The sequence below is a fragment of the Dendronephthya gigantea genome, unplaced genomic scaffold (genome assembly GCF_004324835.1).
Source record: "Dendronephthya gigantea isolate DGI-Jeju-01 unplaced genomic scaffold, DenGig_1.0 000014F, whole genome shotgun sequence".
Taxonomy (NCBI): Eukaryota; Metazoa; Cnidaria; class Anthozoa; order Malacalcyonacea; family Nephtheidae; genus Dendronephthya; species Dendronephthya gigantea.
The window spans coordinates 281,977-295,440 of record NW_021163024.1 but is presented as its reverse complement, the minus strand read 5'-3'; the positions used below and the strand labels follow the sequence as shown (position 1 = coordinate 295,440).

General features: G+C 35.6%; 1 protein-coding gene across 1 annotated transcript; it reads left to right on the top strand.

Moving 5' to 3' along the window:
- Nucleotides 1–6,318: 6,318 nt before the first annotated feature.
- Nucleotides 6,319–10,522, top strand: LOC114519702 (loricrin-like). Its single transcript, XM_028539874.1, has 4 exons — nucleotides 6,319–6,333; nucleotides 7,631–7,640; nucleotides 9,119–9,655; nucleotides 10,179–10,522. The coding sequence occupies exons 1-4, from the start codon at nucleotides 6,319–6,321 to the stop codon at nucleotides 10,520–10,522; spliced, it is 906 nt and encodes a 301-aa protein (XP_028395675.1).
- The last annotated feature ends 2,942 nt before the right edge of the window (nucleotides 10,523–13,464 follow it).

Genomic DNA, 13,464 nt, shown 5'->3' with positions numbered 1-13,464 from the left:
TACCGGTCTTGTAGTCTTTAGCAACACCGTATGATGTTGTGGTAAATGACACGTCATAGCCTACCCCATATCGCTCAATTTTTTGATGCTACATAAAAAAAATTATAAATTAAAACTAAATTATTTTTTAATTATTATGTTCATATTCATGATTCATATCATTTATAATTCAACTGCTTTGTTTCTCCAATTACTCATGTAGTTGGCAATAAATTGCTGATTATTTTTTTATTTAAAAGCCTAACAGCTAAGATTATTATAAATAGCGTAAGCAGATGCAAGTAGACTTGTTGTTTCTATTCTGCCTCACTACTCTGACTGGTCGGTTGTCTAAAATACGGGCTATAGAGCCACGCCACACAGGACTGACTGATAAATCAGATCGCGTTGCAATGAAACTGAGTAGTACCATTATTTACCTAACGTGAAGAATTTATAGAATTGCGAAGACATATACGAGGGGAATTCTTGTTCAAAAACAAAATTCAAAAATGTATACAGGAAATTAAAGATTTTAGTAAGAAACATAGTCCGGAAATTTAGAAAACCGCTATAAGGTTGTGTGGAATTAACAGGACATATACCTTTTTAAAGATTGTTCCCGGGAAATTAAAAGATTATTAATTTTTCGTCTTCATAGCCTGTTCAATGGCAATGGCTTGACTAGATAAAATTTTTCACTTTTTGTGTTTAGTTGTGTTTGATTACAGCTCACAAAACTCTGAGATCATTATGTTAAATGAAATTGAATGCACCAATTACTGGTAATGGAAAAAACCTCTGCTACTCAGACCCTCCGCTGTGACTAACAAATAGGTGTATACGACCCATATTTATTTTTACAATGATTTTGATTCTTTTTGTTCGCAATAAAATCGACTTCGAGAGTGAACTCAATCCCATGACCCAGACTTGTTTATACCATTGTGAAAACATGAATAATTAATACCCAAACAAAGTTCGTAAATTAGGTCACATACCCCATACAAATAAGATTGATGAATATGCAAATCAGCTGCAAACACTAGTGCATGGTTGTATCGGAAAAAACGCAGCCATATTAATACTGCAAGAATATTAATATTTTTCGGGTTTACACCATAGTTCAGCTAAAATGACTTTTAGCATTTTAAATGAAAGATTAAGAGCCATTTTCAATTCCCAGAGGCAGAGGTGCTTATCTATAGAATTGAGCTTTTTTTTGAGACACCCTGTAGTGCATGGTTGTATCGAGAAAATACAACCACTTGTGTTTGCACCTGATTTGCATATCTATTCAAATCCTACTGATTACAAATTAATTTCACGTTTACATTTCAAGTTATTTACAACACTCGCGGCCGTGTTGTATTGAATATTATACAATCAATACAACACGTCCGCTTTTGTTTCACTGTCTATACTTCTGTGGTATACCTATATCAATATAATTATTATCGATAACCACCCCACTGAAAAAGTTATTTTACCAGAATAATTTCAAACTTTTCATGCTATCTTCGCCTGACATCATCAATTAATGCCTGATCCAGTCAGAAAACAAAATAAAATTCCCGCTACGAGTACTTACCCTAACAACCTGAGGGTCTGTAGGATCCAAACAACAGGTGCATACGGTACCAATTTGACTTAGACGAAACTCCACCAATTTAATGGACATCTTTTGGGCATAAAGACTATATTCGTTGATAAGACAACTTAAATTTTGTTTGTGTTTTTCATCGAGAGCTACATAGCCAGATGTGAACAATATCACAATATCCACATTTACTGCAATATGAAGAACAGCGAATTGGACGAAATAGACAACGCTCTCATAAGACATATCCATAAAATCTGGTTTTAAAGCTTCCAATATTTCATGTAGGGATAAACAACGTTCATTGTGCTCACTTTCCTCCTGCGTGACATTGATGTATTCATGACAAATATCCCTTGCTTCTTCCAGAGAACATCTTAGTTTTACAACTTTCTCATGATCAAGGCATTCCTGGATCGCTTGATTAACCCTTTTCGTTACAGTTTCAATGTAGTCATTATCTTTAGGCCACAATAAGTCATAAACCGCAGAAAAAAATGAACCAGCCTGAGGGATATCCGACACTAAGCTGGCCCCAAGAGCCTCCAGCTTGCCATCTATATCAACCATAATTCGTTTTCAAAAGACACTGGGTAGGTTATCGGTACGACGACAACGCAATGTGTGAAAGATCAGTGAAAGATTAATATCATGTTGTGTGTCTTGAGCTTCATAATTTCAGAATTAGGCGGAAATAGAATTATTCCATTTTTAGTAATGTTGTTCAACAAATGTTCAAGCCACTTTTCATGTCCACAAAATTAACAAGCCTTTACAGGTTTCATTAAAGTCTTATATATTAGGAAATAAGGTATCTTTTAATTAAAGCAACTGGTATTGTAAAATTAGCCGCTGCATGCAGGTATTACAGTTTTAAGAGGCGTCATATACATTCCTTTTATAATTTATATTCAGAAATTGTAGTCCTAGCTGACAATATTTTTCGAAAGAAATGGCAGATTAATTTTTCTGAAGATTGAGGTCCTATTTAGCTACCAGCGTGAGTCGTTTATTCATTATTCGTCGGGAGCTAAGTTAGTACGTACGACATGCTCATTATGACATAAGCCCCGTTTACATTACACTCGATTTATTGGCACGGCACGGCTAAAATGGGTACCCGTGCCCATTTCATCCGTGCCCGGCCTTTGTCTGAGCACTAATAAAAGCCCCGTTTACACTACAATGAATTTATCAGCACGGCACGGCTAATATGGGCACCCGTACCCAATTTTATCAGTGTTCAGGCTACCAAAACAAAGGCCGAGTACAGATGAAATGGGTACGGGTACTCATTTTAGCCCTGCCGTGCCAATAAACTGAGTGTAGTGTAAACGGGGCTAAAATTGGGCACGGGTACCCATTTTAGCCGTGCCGTGCCAATAAATCGAGTGTAGTGTAAACAGGGCTATAGACTATAGTAACAGACTTTCCTGAGCAAGACACTTGATGTCTTTCAATTTAGCTTCAAAGATGGAAGCCGTAGCGGCTAGAACAGTACTCCAACATTAGCAGAAACGCAATCTATGCGGTCACGGAGGCAACTATATACTATACATAGTTCAGATGATTTAAGTAATGAGATTGGTGTATCATAATAATTACTTCATGTAGGTGTTAAAGGTAAACAGAGCCTAGTACCATACGCGAAGGGGGAAAGCAGCATACAATGTCAAATATACGGCAGGTGGCAAGTGTGATCAATGGATGACTTGCGCTTTAGACTAATTTCTCACCTCGGCGATAAAAAACACATTTTCTGAAAGAGCTTACTAAAATTAGTAAAACTGCCAAGTTTGGCAGCTAATTGTTGTAAATTATGGAAAACATAGCCATACGAAGTTTACGAATTTTGTATACTTTTGTATTAAGGCCGGAAGTTTGTAACTAATTTAGTTAAACATTTCCGCACGTAATACAAAAGTATACAAAAATTGCCAACTTCGCATCGCTCTATTTTCCATATTTTGAAAAATTTCGCAGCTAAACTTTGCATTTACACCAATTTAAGTATAAGATCTCTGTAGCTGTGATGATTTATTTCTTCTAGTTACTGCACTTCAATCAAAAATTAGTCTAAAGCGCAAGTCGTGCATTCAAATGAATGATAATTATAACACAGAATACTATATCAAGTATTCTGAACGTAACGCCGAACAAGTTACAAATTTGTAGTAAAATAATAATGCTGCATGTATACCGGTTGATCTGTATGGAGAATGTGAAAAAAAAGTTTAGTGGAAAATGACAATAATTTTTAAGGCCTAGCCGAAATTTCTGCATGCCTGTGTTGTCTAATAATTTCCTGTCTGCATTATTATTTGTTCTTAAGAAGAACTTGTAAGAAACCCGAAACAAAGGCTTGCTTATTATTAAACAGACATCCGACAGTTTTCAAAAGAGTCCGCGTTTTTAAACGCAATTAAGCCCCGGTTGACAGAAATTTCTAGCACAAATAGACACGAAAAAATTCTTCTTTGATTCATAATAGCTTCTAAACTAGCTAAGCTATTAAACTGAAATAACTTTCGCTAGATAGAGGGAAAACTAACTTAGATTTTGATATATTACAGCTGTATTTTACTTAAAAATTTACGAAGATATCAATGTTCAAAATTGGTAGCATATTTCTGGATGTGTCTAAATTATGCAAAAAACGCCGTATCAATTATTAATCAAGCTTTTCTCAACTGAAACATGCACTATTAGCAGTAAATAAATGACAATTGACAAATTGTTTATTATGAAACGAAGTATCATTATTTAATGAGGAAAATAATACAGCATTTTTGCAATTGCACATATAACAGTATCAGCGCTATTGTTTTCATTACGTTTTGTTCGAAAAATGTCCCTGGGGAGTTGCATGTTGTGCCTTATGGAATTATGGTTTGAATGTGTTTTATTTTGAGTTTATCCTGAATATGCCAAGATTAAGTAAAGATCAAAGAGTATGGGTGTGTTTACTTACTGCTAATTGTGCATGCATGCATGTTGAGAAAAGCTTGATTAATATTTGATACGGCGTTTTTTGCATAATTTAGATACATCCAGAAATATGCTACCAATTTTGAACATTGATATCTCCGTAAATTTGTAAGTAAAATACAACTGTAATAAATCAAAATCTAAGTTAGTCTTCCCTCTATCTAGCGAAAGCTATTTAAGTTTGATAACTTAGCTAGTTTAGAAGCTATTATGAATCAAACCGGAGTATTTTTTTCTGGGACACCCGGTATATTATAATATAATATATATATATATATATATTATATATATATATATAATATATATATATATATATATATATATATATATATATATTATATATATATATTATAAAAAAAAAATATATATATATATATACACATTTATATATTTGTTTATTTTAATACTGTTCAGACAGCTGCGCTGGTGTCCCGTGTAAATAAAGTAAAATGTTCAATAAAAACGACAGAAAGTTCAGAGGTGGCTGGTGCCTACAAATGTCTCTAAAAAGTCAATTATGATAATTTTGTTGTTAGAAACTGTCACTATGAAGAGAATATCAACGACAGATACAGAAAAAACAAGTCATTCACTCCACACATTTCAGAGGGCACGTTGTATATAAATAGTATAATATATTATATCATTGCATCGTGCAGAGAGCGCAGTGAAGTGGAAAGCCGCAGGAGGGACAGCAGCAGATTATCCATATTATCTAGCCTTCCTCGAAATGCTAACTTTTGTTGCCATTTTATCGATGCCTTTGTCATTACTAAAAGCTCAACCTTGTGCTTTAAGACATTTCAAAAACGTCAGCGTTGGTAAGTCAGTAATTTTACACTTTTGTGATCGTTTGGATCCCTGTTATCGATGGTAACTTTTTCATCGAGTTAACCCCCATGCAACTTCTAAATCTCGTGAGCTGATAGTTGTAAAAATTAAATGAACCCCAACTCAATTGTTTCCCATACTGATAGTTAGATTAAGGTGGCTCGATACAGTTTTCAAAAATTTCACTGTTCATCAGTTTGACACGTTCAAACAATGCATTTTTATAATTTATCCAGAAATATTGGGTTTTTGATATATTTTGATGTTTCCACTTTTGAATCGTATTAGTTTTAGTAACAGATCGTCCGTTGCTATGGCGACATACGTGTAAAAATATCACTCCAAAATGACCAATTGCCTCGGATAGTTGGAAAAAAAGCACGGTGACCCCCAATTTTTTTTCGTGCAGTATTTTACTTGGAAGAAAAACTAACAATTAGCGAAATACAAAAAATCTATAATGCCACATTTTTGAAAACTGCAAAAATGACATTTTTTTCGATAATTTGTTTTTGTTATTATAGAATTTTTTATATTTTGCTAATTGTTAGTTTTTTCCTTCAAGTAAAATAATGTACGAAAAAAAATTGGGGTCACCGTGCTTGTTGTCCAACTATTCGAGGCAATTGGTCATTTTGAAGTGAATTTTGTAAACGTATGTCGCCATAGCAATGTACGATTTGTTACTAAAACTAATACGATTCAAAAGTAGAAACATCTAAATATATAAAAACCCCAATATCTCTAGAGTAACGTGTCAAAATGATGAACGTGTCAACATGATGAGCGATGGAATTTTTGAAAACTGTATCGAGCCACCTTCAAATCACTTTTATTTGGGTTATCACGCAGCCGATATCAGAATGCTTTGCCGGAGTAAAAATTATTGCAATCAAAAATTTAATGTACGTTTAGCTAAAATGCATCATTACTCAGTAAGGAAGCTGGGGAATTAATAGTGACTAAAAAAATTCATATTTGATTTTAAATTATATTTTCGCCTTTTTTGTACACAAGTATATATATATATAGCTTAGAGTTACATAAATCAACTGTAACTTCATTAATTTTGCATTTAGTTGTTAATCTGCGAAAGACATGTTCTTCATGCATGAATTCTTGAACGATGTTGCCTAAATAGCCTAAATTGCTTAATGAATAGGTCACGTTTAGAAATTTCATATAGGCTACACAGTTCCCATGCAGTCAATTTTGACGTGATGAAATTAGCCGTTACAGCGTTGCAATTAGAGTTCTCGTTAATTATAAATCAATGCAGGAAATGAAGCCTTGCGTCGATCTGAGTTGATTTCAAGTCACAATATCCACCGCTTGGGAGAGTGTCATTTACTGTGCATTGCGAAAGAAAATTGTTATGGTTACAACTACAGAGTGAGACGAAGCAGTGTTTATTCTGTAAACTGTCAACTTAGCAAAAGCACTAAGAAGTGGAATAAAACAACGACTAAATATGGACCATGGGTTTACTAACAGGATGTTAAGGTGAAGTATGCGAACTGCGAAGTAACCAATAATTATTGAAATAAAACATCGAGTAAATATTCGAAAACGTTGTTTTCATATAAAATGTGAATGCATTGATAGGCGATTTCTCGTCAGGGACATATTCGGATATTTTATGCCTATTTGCTTTTAAGAATTTTTTTCTTCACGGATCTCCCCCCCCCCCAATGCCTTTGAAGCCGACATAGCTAAGGCCCAAAAAATTTTGCTTGGTCTTATGCGATTAAATATTGCTACTAAAAATAATATTTAGTGAGCAAATATTTACTTTCCCGTAATGGACCGGCATTTTCCCGTAATGGACCGACGTTACCGGCGATCCATTACGAGATGAAAAACAGAGAAATTCTGAATGAAAAAGGCACAAATAAATGCTAAAGGGAAAATTTAATTGATTTTGAATTAATAAGACGTCTCCAGACAGTTTAGGTAAACTAGATGATTCAATATTTTGTTTTTGTTTTTATCAAATGCGTACCACGCTATTAATACGAATTCATGCATTTCTTGTTTGTTTCAAGTGCAAATACATGCCTTAGGCCATATAATAAACTTCTTATTAACCTCGCTTGCTCGGTCTTAACCAAGAAATATCGGATTATTCGGTTATTACTTTGCCATAAATTATAATGTCGTAAATTTACAACTTACCATTTTTTCAACCCGTCCTCAATTTTAATTTTATACGTCTCTATTCTTTTACTTTAGGTGACAGAAGGTAAGAATTGCAGGAATTTTATTACAAATGATTTGCCAATTGTAGTAAATAAAGTCCCTGATACTGAAAATAACGTAACCCCCCCCCCCCTCTCCCAAATTTTTAACGCTGTATCCTACGACCTTAACATTTCAATCAATATGGTTAAAATTACCGCAAAAACAGAAACCAATCTCAAAGCGACAACAACGCTTGCTTCATCACTAATAGGCTTAGAGGATACCTAGCTTCACTCGTCTAATCAGCTTTTAGTATTTCTATGCAATATACCTCATATGATCACTGGACATCACCCTAAAAAAATTTGCCTTGAAATACGCCGACGAGAACAAGATCTTAATAAGGCTTCCAAAGCACTGATCATATTTCTTTTCTGACCTTACCCATCATGTTATCACGCCTCTAAATATCGTGAAATTTTGATATATATATAACTGCAATGAAACACGCAATTTGATTGGTTAGTGGGCGTGCAGGATGAGACAATCCCGCGCGGAAAAGTTTACAATGACGTTTCACGCGGAATTTTTAAAATGTCGAACTATTTTACGCGTGAAGTTTTAAGCGATAGACAAGTTAAAAAAAACATGGAACAACAGTTCGCCCTAACTACAGAAACTCTGTCTAGCTTGTTTAGAATTCCAAACTTCCGCTAACTAATTAAAAAAAATGACTATTGTTTCGTTATAGTTATTTTAAAAAGTAGAAAATTAAAACGGAGTAATCATGAATGAATTCTTGATTAGGTGTTTTAGTCTGAAGTTAATCTGTATAAAAACGGTCAACTCGGGAAAATGTACTGAGATACAAAAAATCGGAGTTTTTTGATCATCTAAACGTGAATGATCTTTGACGTTTCATCATTTGTGAGAAAAGTGGCAACATTATCGCCCTTTTCATGAGAAAGACTTACTACCTTACAAGCTGCGAGCGTTTACCCTACAGTCAAAGAGCAATACGCGTAAAATATTTTCGCCAATATCTAATTTGATAAATTGTGCAAATATTGTGTATTTTTTGAAAAACGGTTACACGCATTCCACTCTGGTTATATTAAGTGATCCAAGCTAATAGGATAAAAAAGATATGTGCATGGACGTAAAAAAGTAATATTTTTGTTCAAATAACTAAGAGTCAAGCAACAAGAGCTACTACTGACCGAATAAAACAAGACGTTTTTGCAATCAAAAGATTTCTAAAAATCCTAGATTGTTAAATCAGCAACAGGGCTAGAAACAAGGGAAGAACCCTTCGAAAAATACCAGAAAGGTTCAAGAATTTTTGAAGATTTTGGTCAATGACAAGCACCGATATTTCGGATTTTTTGTACACAGTTGTAAAACAAAAGTTGTGATTGATATATTTTCCCCATCAATTATGGTGCATATTTTATACATTATGTGCATTGTTAGAATTATGCGAGTTCGATTGCAAATGTAAAGTACATCAATATACATTAATTATCTATTAATTTCCAGCAATAAAAATGTTCCACGCCAACTTTACAAGTCTTGGAGCAACTGGTCGTCTTGGTCCTTCTTCCCTGGGCTCCTACTATGTGGGGAAAGATAATGACAACATGGTGACTCTCAAGAATGGGATACAGTTCTGGACAGTTTCCTACACTGGAACATACGAGATCACCGCAGTTGGTGCAGCCGGAGGATATGATAAATACGGCTCAACTGCTCGAGGTCGTGGCGCTTATATGAGGGGTGAATTTACCTTTCAGAAAGGAGATGTAATTAAAATATTGGTTGGACAGACAGCTCCAGTAAATTCTGCAAGTCAGTCGTCAGGGGGAGGTGGCGGATCATTTGTTGCGACATCGTCTAACACACCGCTTATTGTTGCTGGGGGTGGGGGTGGCGTTGAAAGGCTGAGTAATAGACTGGCAAACTGCGATGCAAATACCAGAACATCTGGAAGAAGAAATCAATGTAAATTCTCGTGTGCCATTTGGCCTGGGGGGAAGAATGGGAGTGGCGCCTCACAAGCAGACAGCAGTAACTCAGGTAATTCGAAGAAGTTTTTGATATTTGCGCAATTGCTTAACCATGCAGGTTAATTCTAGTGACAGATCATTACTATCACCATTGGCAGAAAGAACAGTATTTGACGCGATCACCAAAAAAAGTTGTATATTAAGCGCAAGCTGTTGAAAACGACGCATACCCTCTGCAGGCATGATTAATTCATGATTCTGACAGCTTCTTTGGAGAGGGCCCTATCGCGATACGGATATTCTATCAGCATCATAACTTATTTGACCAAATGATGATTGACTGAATACTTTTACGTTTACTTCCTATACAGACACCAATTTTTTCACTAACGATGAGTGCGTGCGTTCGACTAGAAGACGTCTGTCGAGTTTTGATTCATCTTGTGCAGGTTTAGACAAAACGAGAATAATTTCGAATAGCAAATTTCATTTTTTAATTGAATTTTCGCACATCTGTACCCATGGCTACCACATAGGAATTTCTTGATTTTTGTAACTTGAAAGATTTAAAAACATAATGTTTGTTTTTAAAGGTGGTGGTGGTGGTGGATTCTATAGCAATGGACGGAGCAGTTCTCAGCTTCGCGGTTCCTATGGTCACGGTGGGGAAGGAGGGAGAGGTTTTATTCAGGGGGGAGCAGGAGGACGTGCTCGCACTAATATTGCTGTCGGTGGATTTGGAGGAGGTGGAGGGGCGTATGGAGCCGGAGGAGGCGCAGGAGGTGGCGGGGGATATTCTGGTGGAGCATCTGGAAATAATTTTTATTACTCGTGTGGTGGAGGTGGAGGTTCCTACAACGCTGGGAGAAAACAAAGAAACGTGGAGGCCATGAATGAGAAGGGAAATGGTTATGTCGAAATAAAACGTGTCGTCTAAAACAGTATCGTTTTGTAACTTGCTATATTTAGTGATCTTTGTTGTGGTTTGGTTGTTGGGAAACAAGACTTATATGGATATAAGCAACGTTTGTGGGAATAATAAATTAGCCTAAGAAATTAGGTACATACATGTGTAACTTTACTTTGTTTTATAAATAAAAATGATTTTCTTTCCTTTTCTTTCACCATAAATTGAATGCAATCATTTTCAAGCCGAAGAACAATTCTGAGTGACTGTATTTTGGGGATTTTATCTACTCGGAAAGTTGACATTCAGCATTTTGTTGTTTCTATTATGCACGAGCTGTTCTTCACTACTCTGACTGGTCGGTTGTCTAAAATGCTATACTGAGAGCCACGCACAAGGCAGTCGACAGGACTGACTCATAAATGAGATGGCATTGCAATAAACTGTTTAGTGGTATTTTTTTACCTAATATAAAGAATTTATAGAATTGCAAAAACATACAAGGGGAATTCTTGTTCAAAAACAAAATTGAAAAATGTATACAGGAAATTGAAAATTTTAGTGAGAAGCAAAGTCCGGAAATTTCAAAGGAAAACGACGATTAGGTTGTGTGGAACTCACTGATTGCTAATCAGGGCAAACAGGACATATATACCTTTTAAGGATTGCGGCCGTGAAATTAAAAGATTTAGTCTTCATAGCCTGTTCAATGACAATGGCTTGACTAGATAAAATTTTTTACTTTTAATTTTTTGTGTGTGGTTGTGTTTGATTACAGCTCATGAAACTCTGAGTCATTATGTGGAATGAAATGTCGCTAATTATTGGTAATGAAATAAATCTCTGCCACCCGGACGCTTCCTTTCGCTGTGACTAACAAATCGATGTACATATGATCAATATTTGCTTTTGCAATTTATGTTTTGATTCTTTTTTGTTGATCGCGTCCCGTAGCGACAGCGATCTATAGTTTCGGCTTGGTTTTTTTTTATTTTCCTCTCGGGTCGACCCCCAGCGTCGTTAGCTGCAGGCCATATCACCCAGGCGCACAGGTAAGTTGCTAGTTATATCACGTGTTGTATTCACTTTGGGCATATTTCGTTTCACCTTCAAAGCAGTAAAGTAGAATCAACAAAGCGATAAGAATGCTAGCAAGTGCTATCTTTATCTTTACGCTCATTACACATACAACTGCACACGCCGAGCAGAGTAAGCCTGCACTAAAGGATTTCAAGCAGTTTCGAAATGAGCTGTTGTGTGTTTCTCCTGCTTTCAACGTGCGACTATAGTTCGGTATATTGTTCATTTTTATCATTAAGAACATTTACGACAAAAAATTTGCATAGCTGGGCTGGCTACGCCGCTGTGAACGACGCGATCATAACGCCCAGTAGGCGTCTTGTTCACAATAAAATCGACTTCGAGAGTGAACTCAATCCCGTGACCCAGACTTGTTTATATCATTGTGAAAACATGAATAATTAATGCCCAACAAAAGTTCGTAAATTAGGTCCCCATAAAAATAGGATTGATGAATATGCAGATCAGTTGCAAACACTGACACTCGCGGCCGTGTTGTATTGAATATTATACAATCAATAATACAACACGGCCGCTCGTGTTGCAAACATTACTTATATAATACTGAATAAATCGCCGTATTTAGAACATGTTTTCTGAATTTAAATAGGGTTTCTTTAATGTTCAAATCACATCTAATGCAATTCCACCGCGAAATATTTCACTGTCTATACTTCTGGTATACCTATATCAATATATTATCGATCACTACCCCAAAACGTTTCATTATTTTTACCAGAGAATAATTTTAGATTTTGCATGCTATCTTCGCCTGACCTCATTCATCAATGCTTTTTTGAAATTATTATATTGCCGCCTAATCCAGTCAGAAAACTAATATAAAATTCCCGCTACGACTACTTACCCTAACAACCTGAGGGTCTGTAGGATCCAAACAACAGGTGCATACGGTACCAATTTGACTTAGACGAAACTCCACCAATTTAATGGACATATTTTCGGCATAAAGACTATATTCGTTGATAAGACAACTTAAATTTTGTTTGTGTTTTTCATCGAGAGCTACATGGCCAGATGTGAACAATATTACCATATCCACATTTACTGCAATATAAAGAACAGCGAATTGGACAAAATAGACAACGCTTTCATAAGACATATCCATAAAATCTGGTTTTAAAGTTTCCAATATTTCATGTAGGGATAAACAGCGCTCATTGCGCTCACTTTCCTCCTGCGTGACATTGATGTATTCGTGACAAATATCCCTTGCTTCTTCCAGAGAACATCTTAGTTTTACGACTTTCTCGTGATCAAGGCATTCCTGGATCGCTTGATTAACCCTTTTCGTTACAGTTTCAATGTAGTCATTATCTTTAGGCCACAATAAGCCATAAACGGCAGAAAAAAATGAACCAGCCTGAGGGATACCTGACACTAAGCTAGCCCCAAGAGCCTCCAGCTTGCCATCTATATCGACCATAATTCGTTTTCAAAAGACACTGGGTGGGTTATCAGTACCACGACAACGCAATGTCATGAAAGATCAGTGAAAGATCAATATCATGTTGTGTGTCTTGAGCTTCATAATTTTAGAATTAGGCGGAAATAGAATTATTCCATTTTTAGTAATGTTGTTCAACAAATGTTCAAGCCAATTTTCATGTCCGCAAGTAAGCCTTTACCGGTTTAATTAAAGTCTTATATTAGGAAATAAGGTATTTAGATAAAGCGACGGGTATTGTAAAATTAGCCGCTGCATGCAGTATTACCGCTGCATGCAGTATTACAGTTTTAAGAGGCGCCATTCGTTTTATAATTTTATATTCAGAAATTATAGTCCTGGCAATATTTTTCGAAAGAAATGGCAGATAAAATTTTCGGAAGATTTCGGTTCTATTTATAGCTACCAGCGTGAGTCGTTTATTCAT

What these genes read in the sequence shown, in the direction of transcription:
- LOC114519702 (XM_028539874.1), top strand. An exon ending in AGCAGACAGCAGTAACTCAG is followed by an intron (nt 9,656 to 10,178) that starts GTAATTCGAAGA and finishes TTGTTTTTAAAG; the next exon opens with GTGGTGGTGGTGGTGGATTC.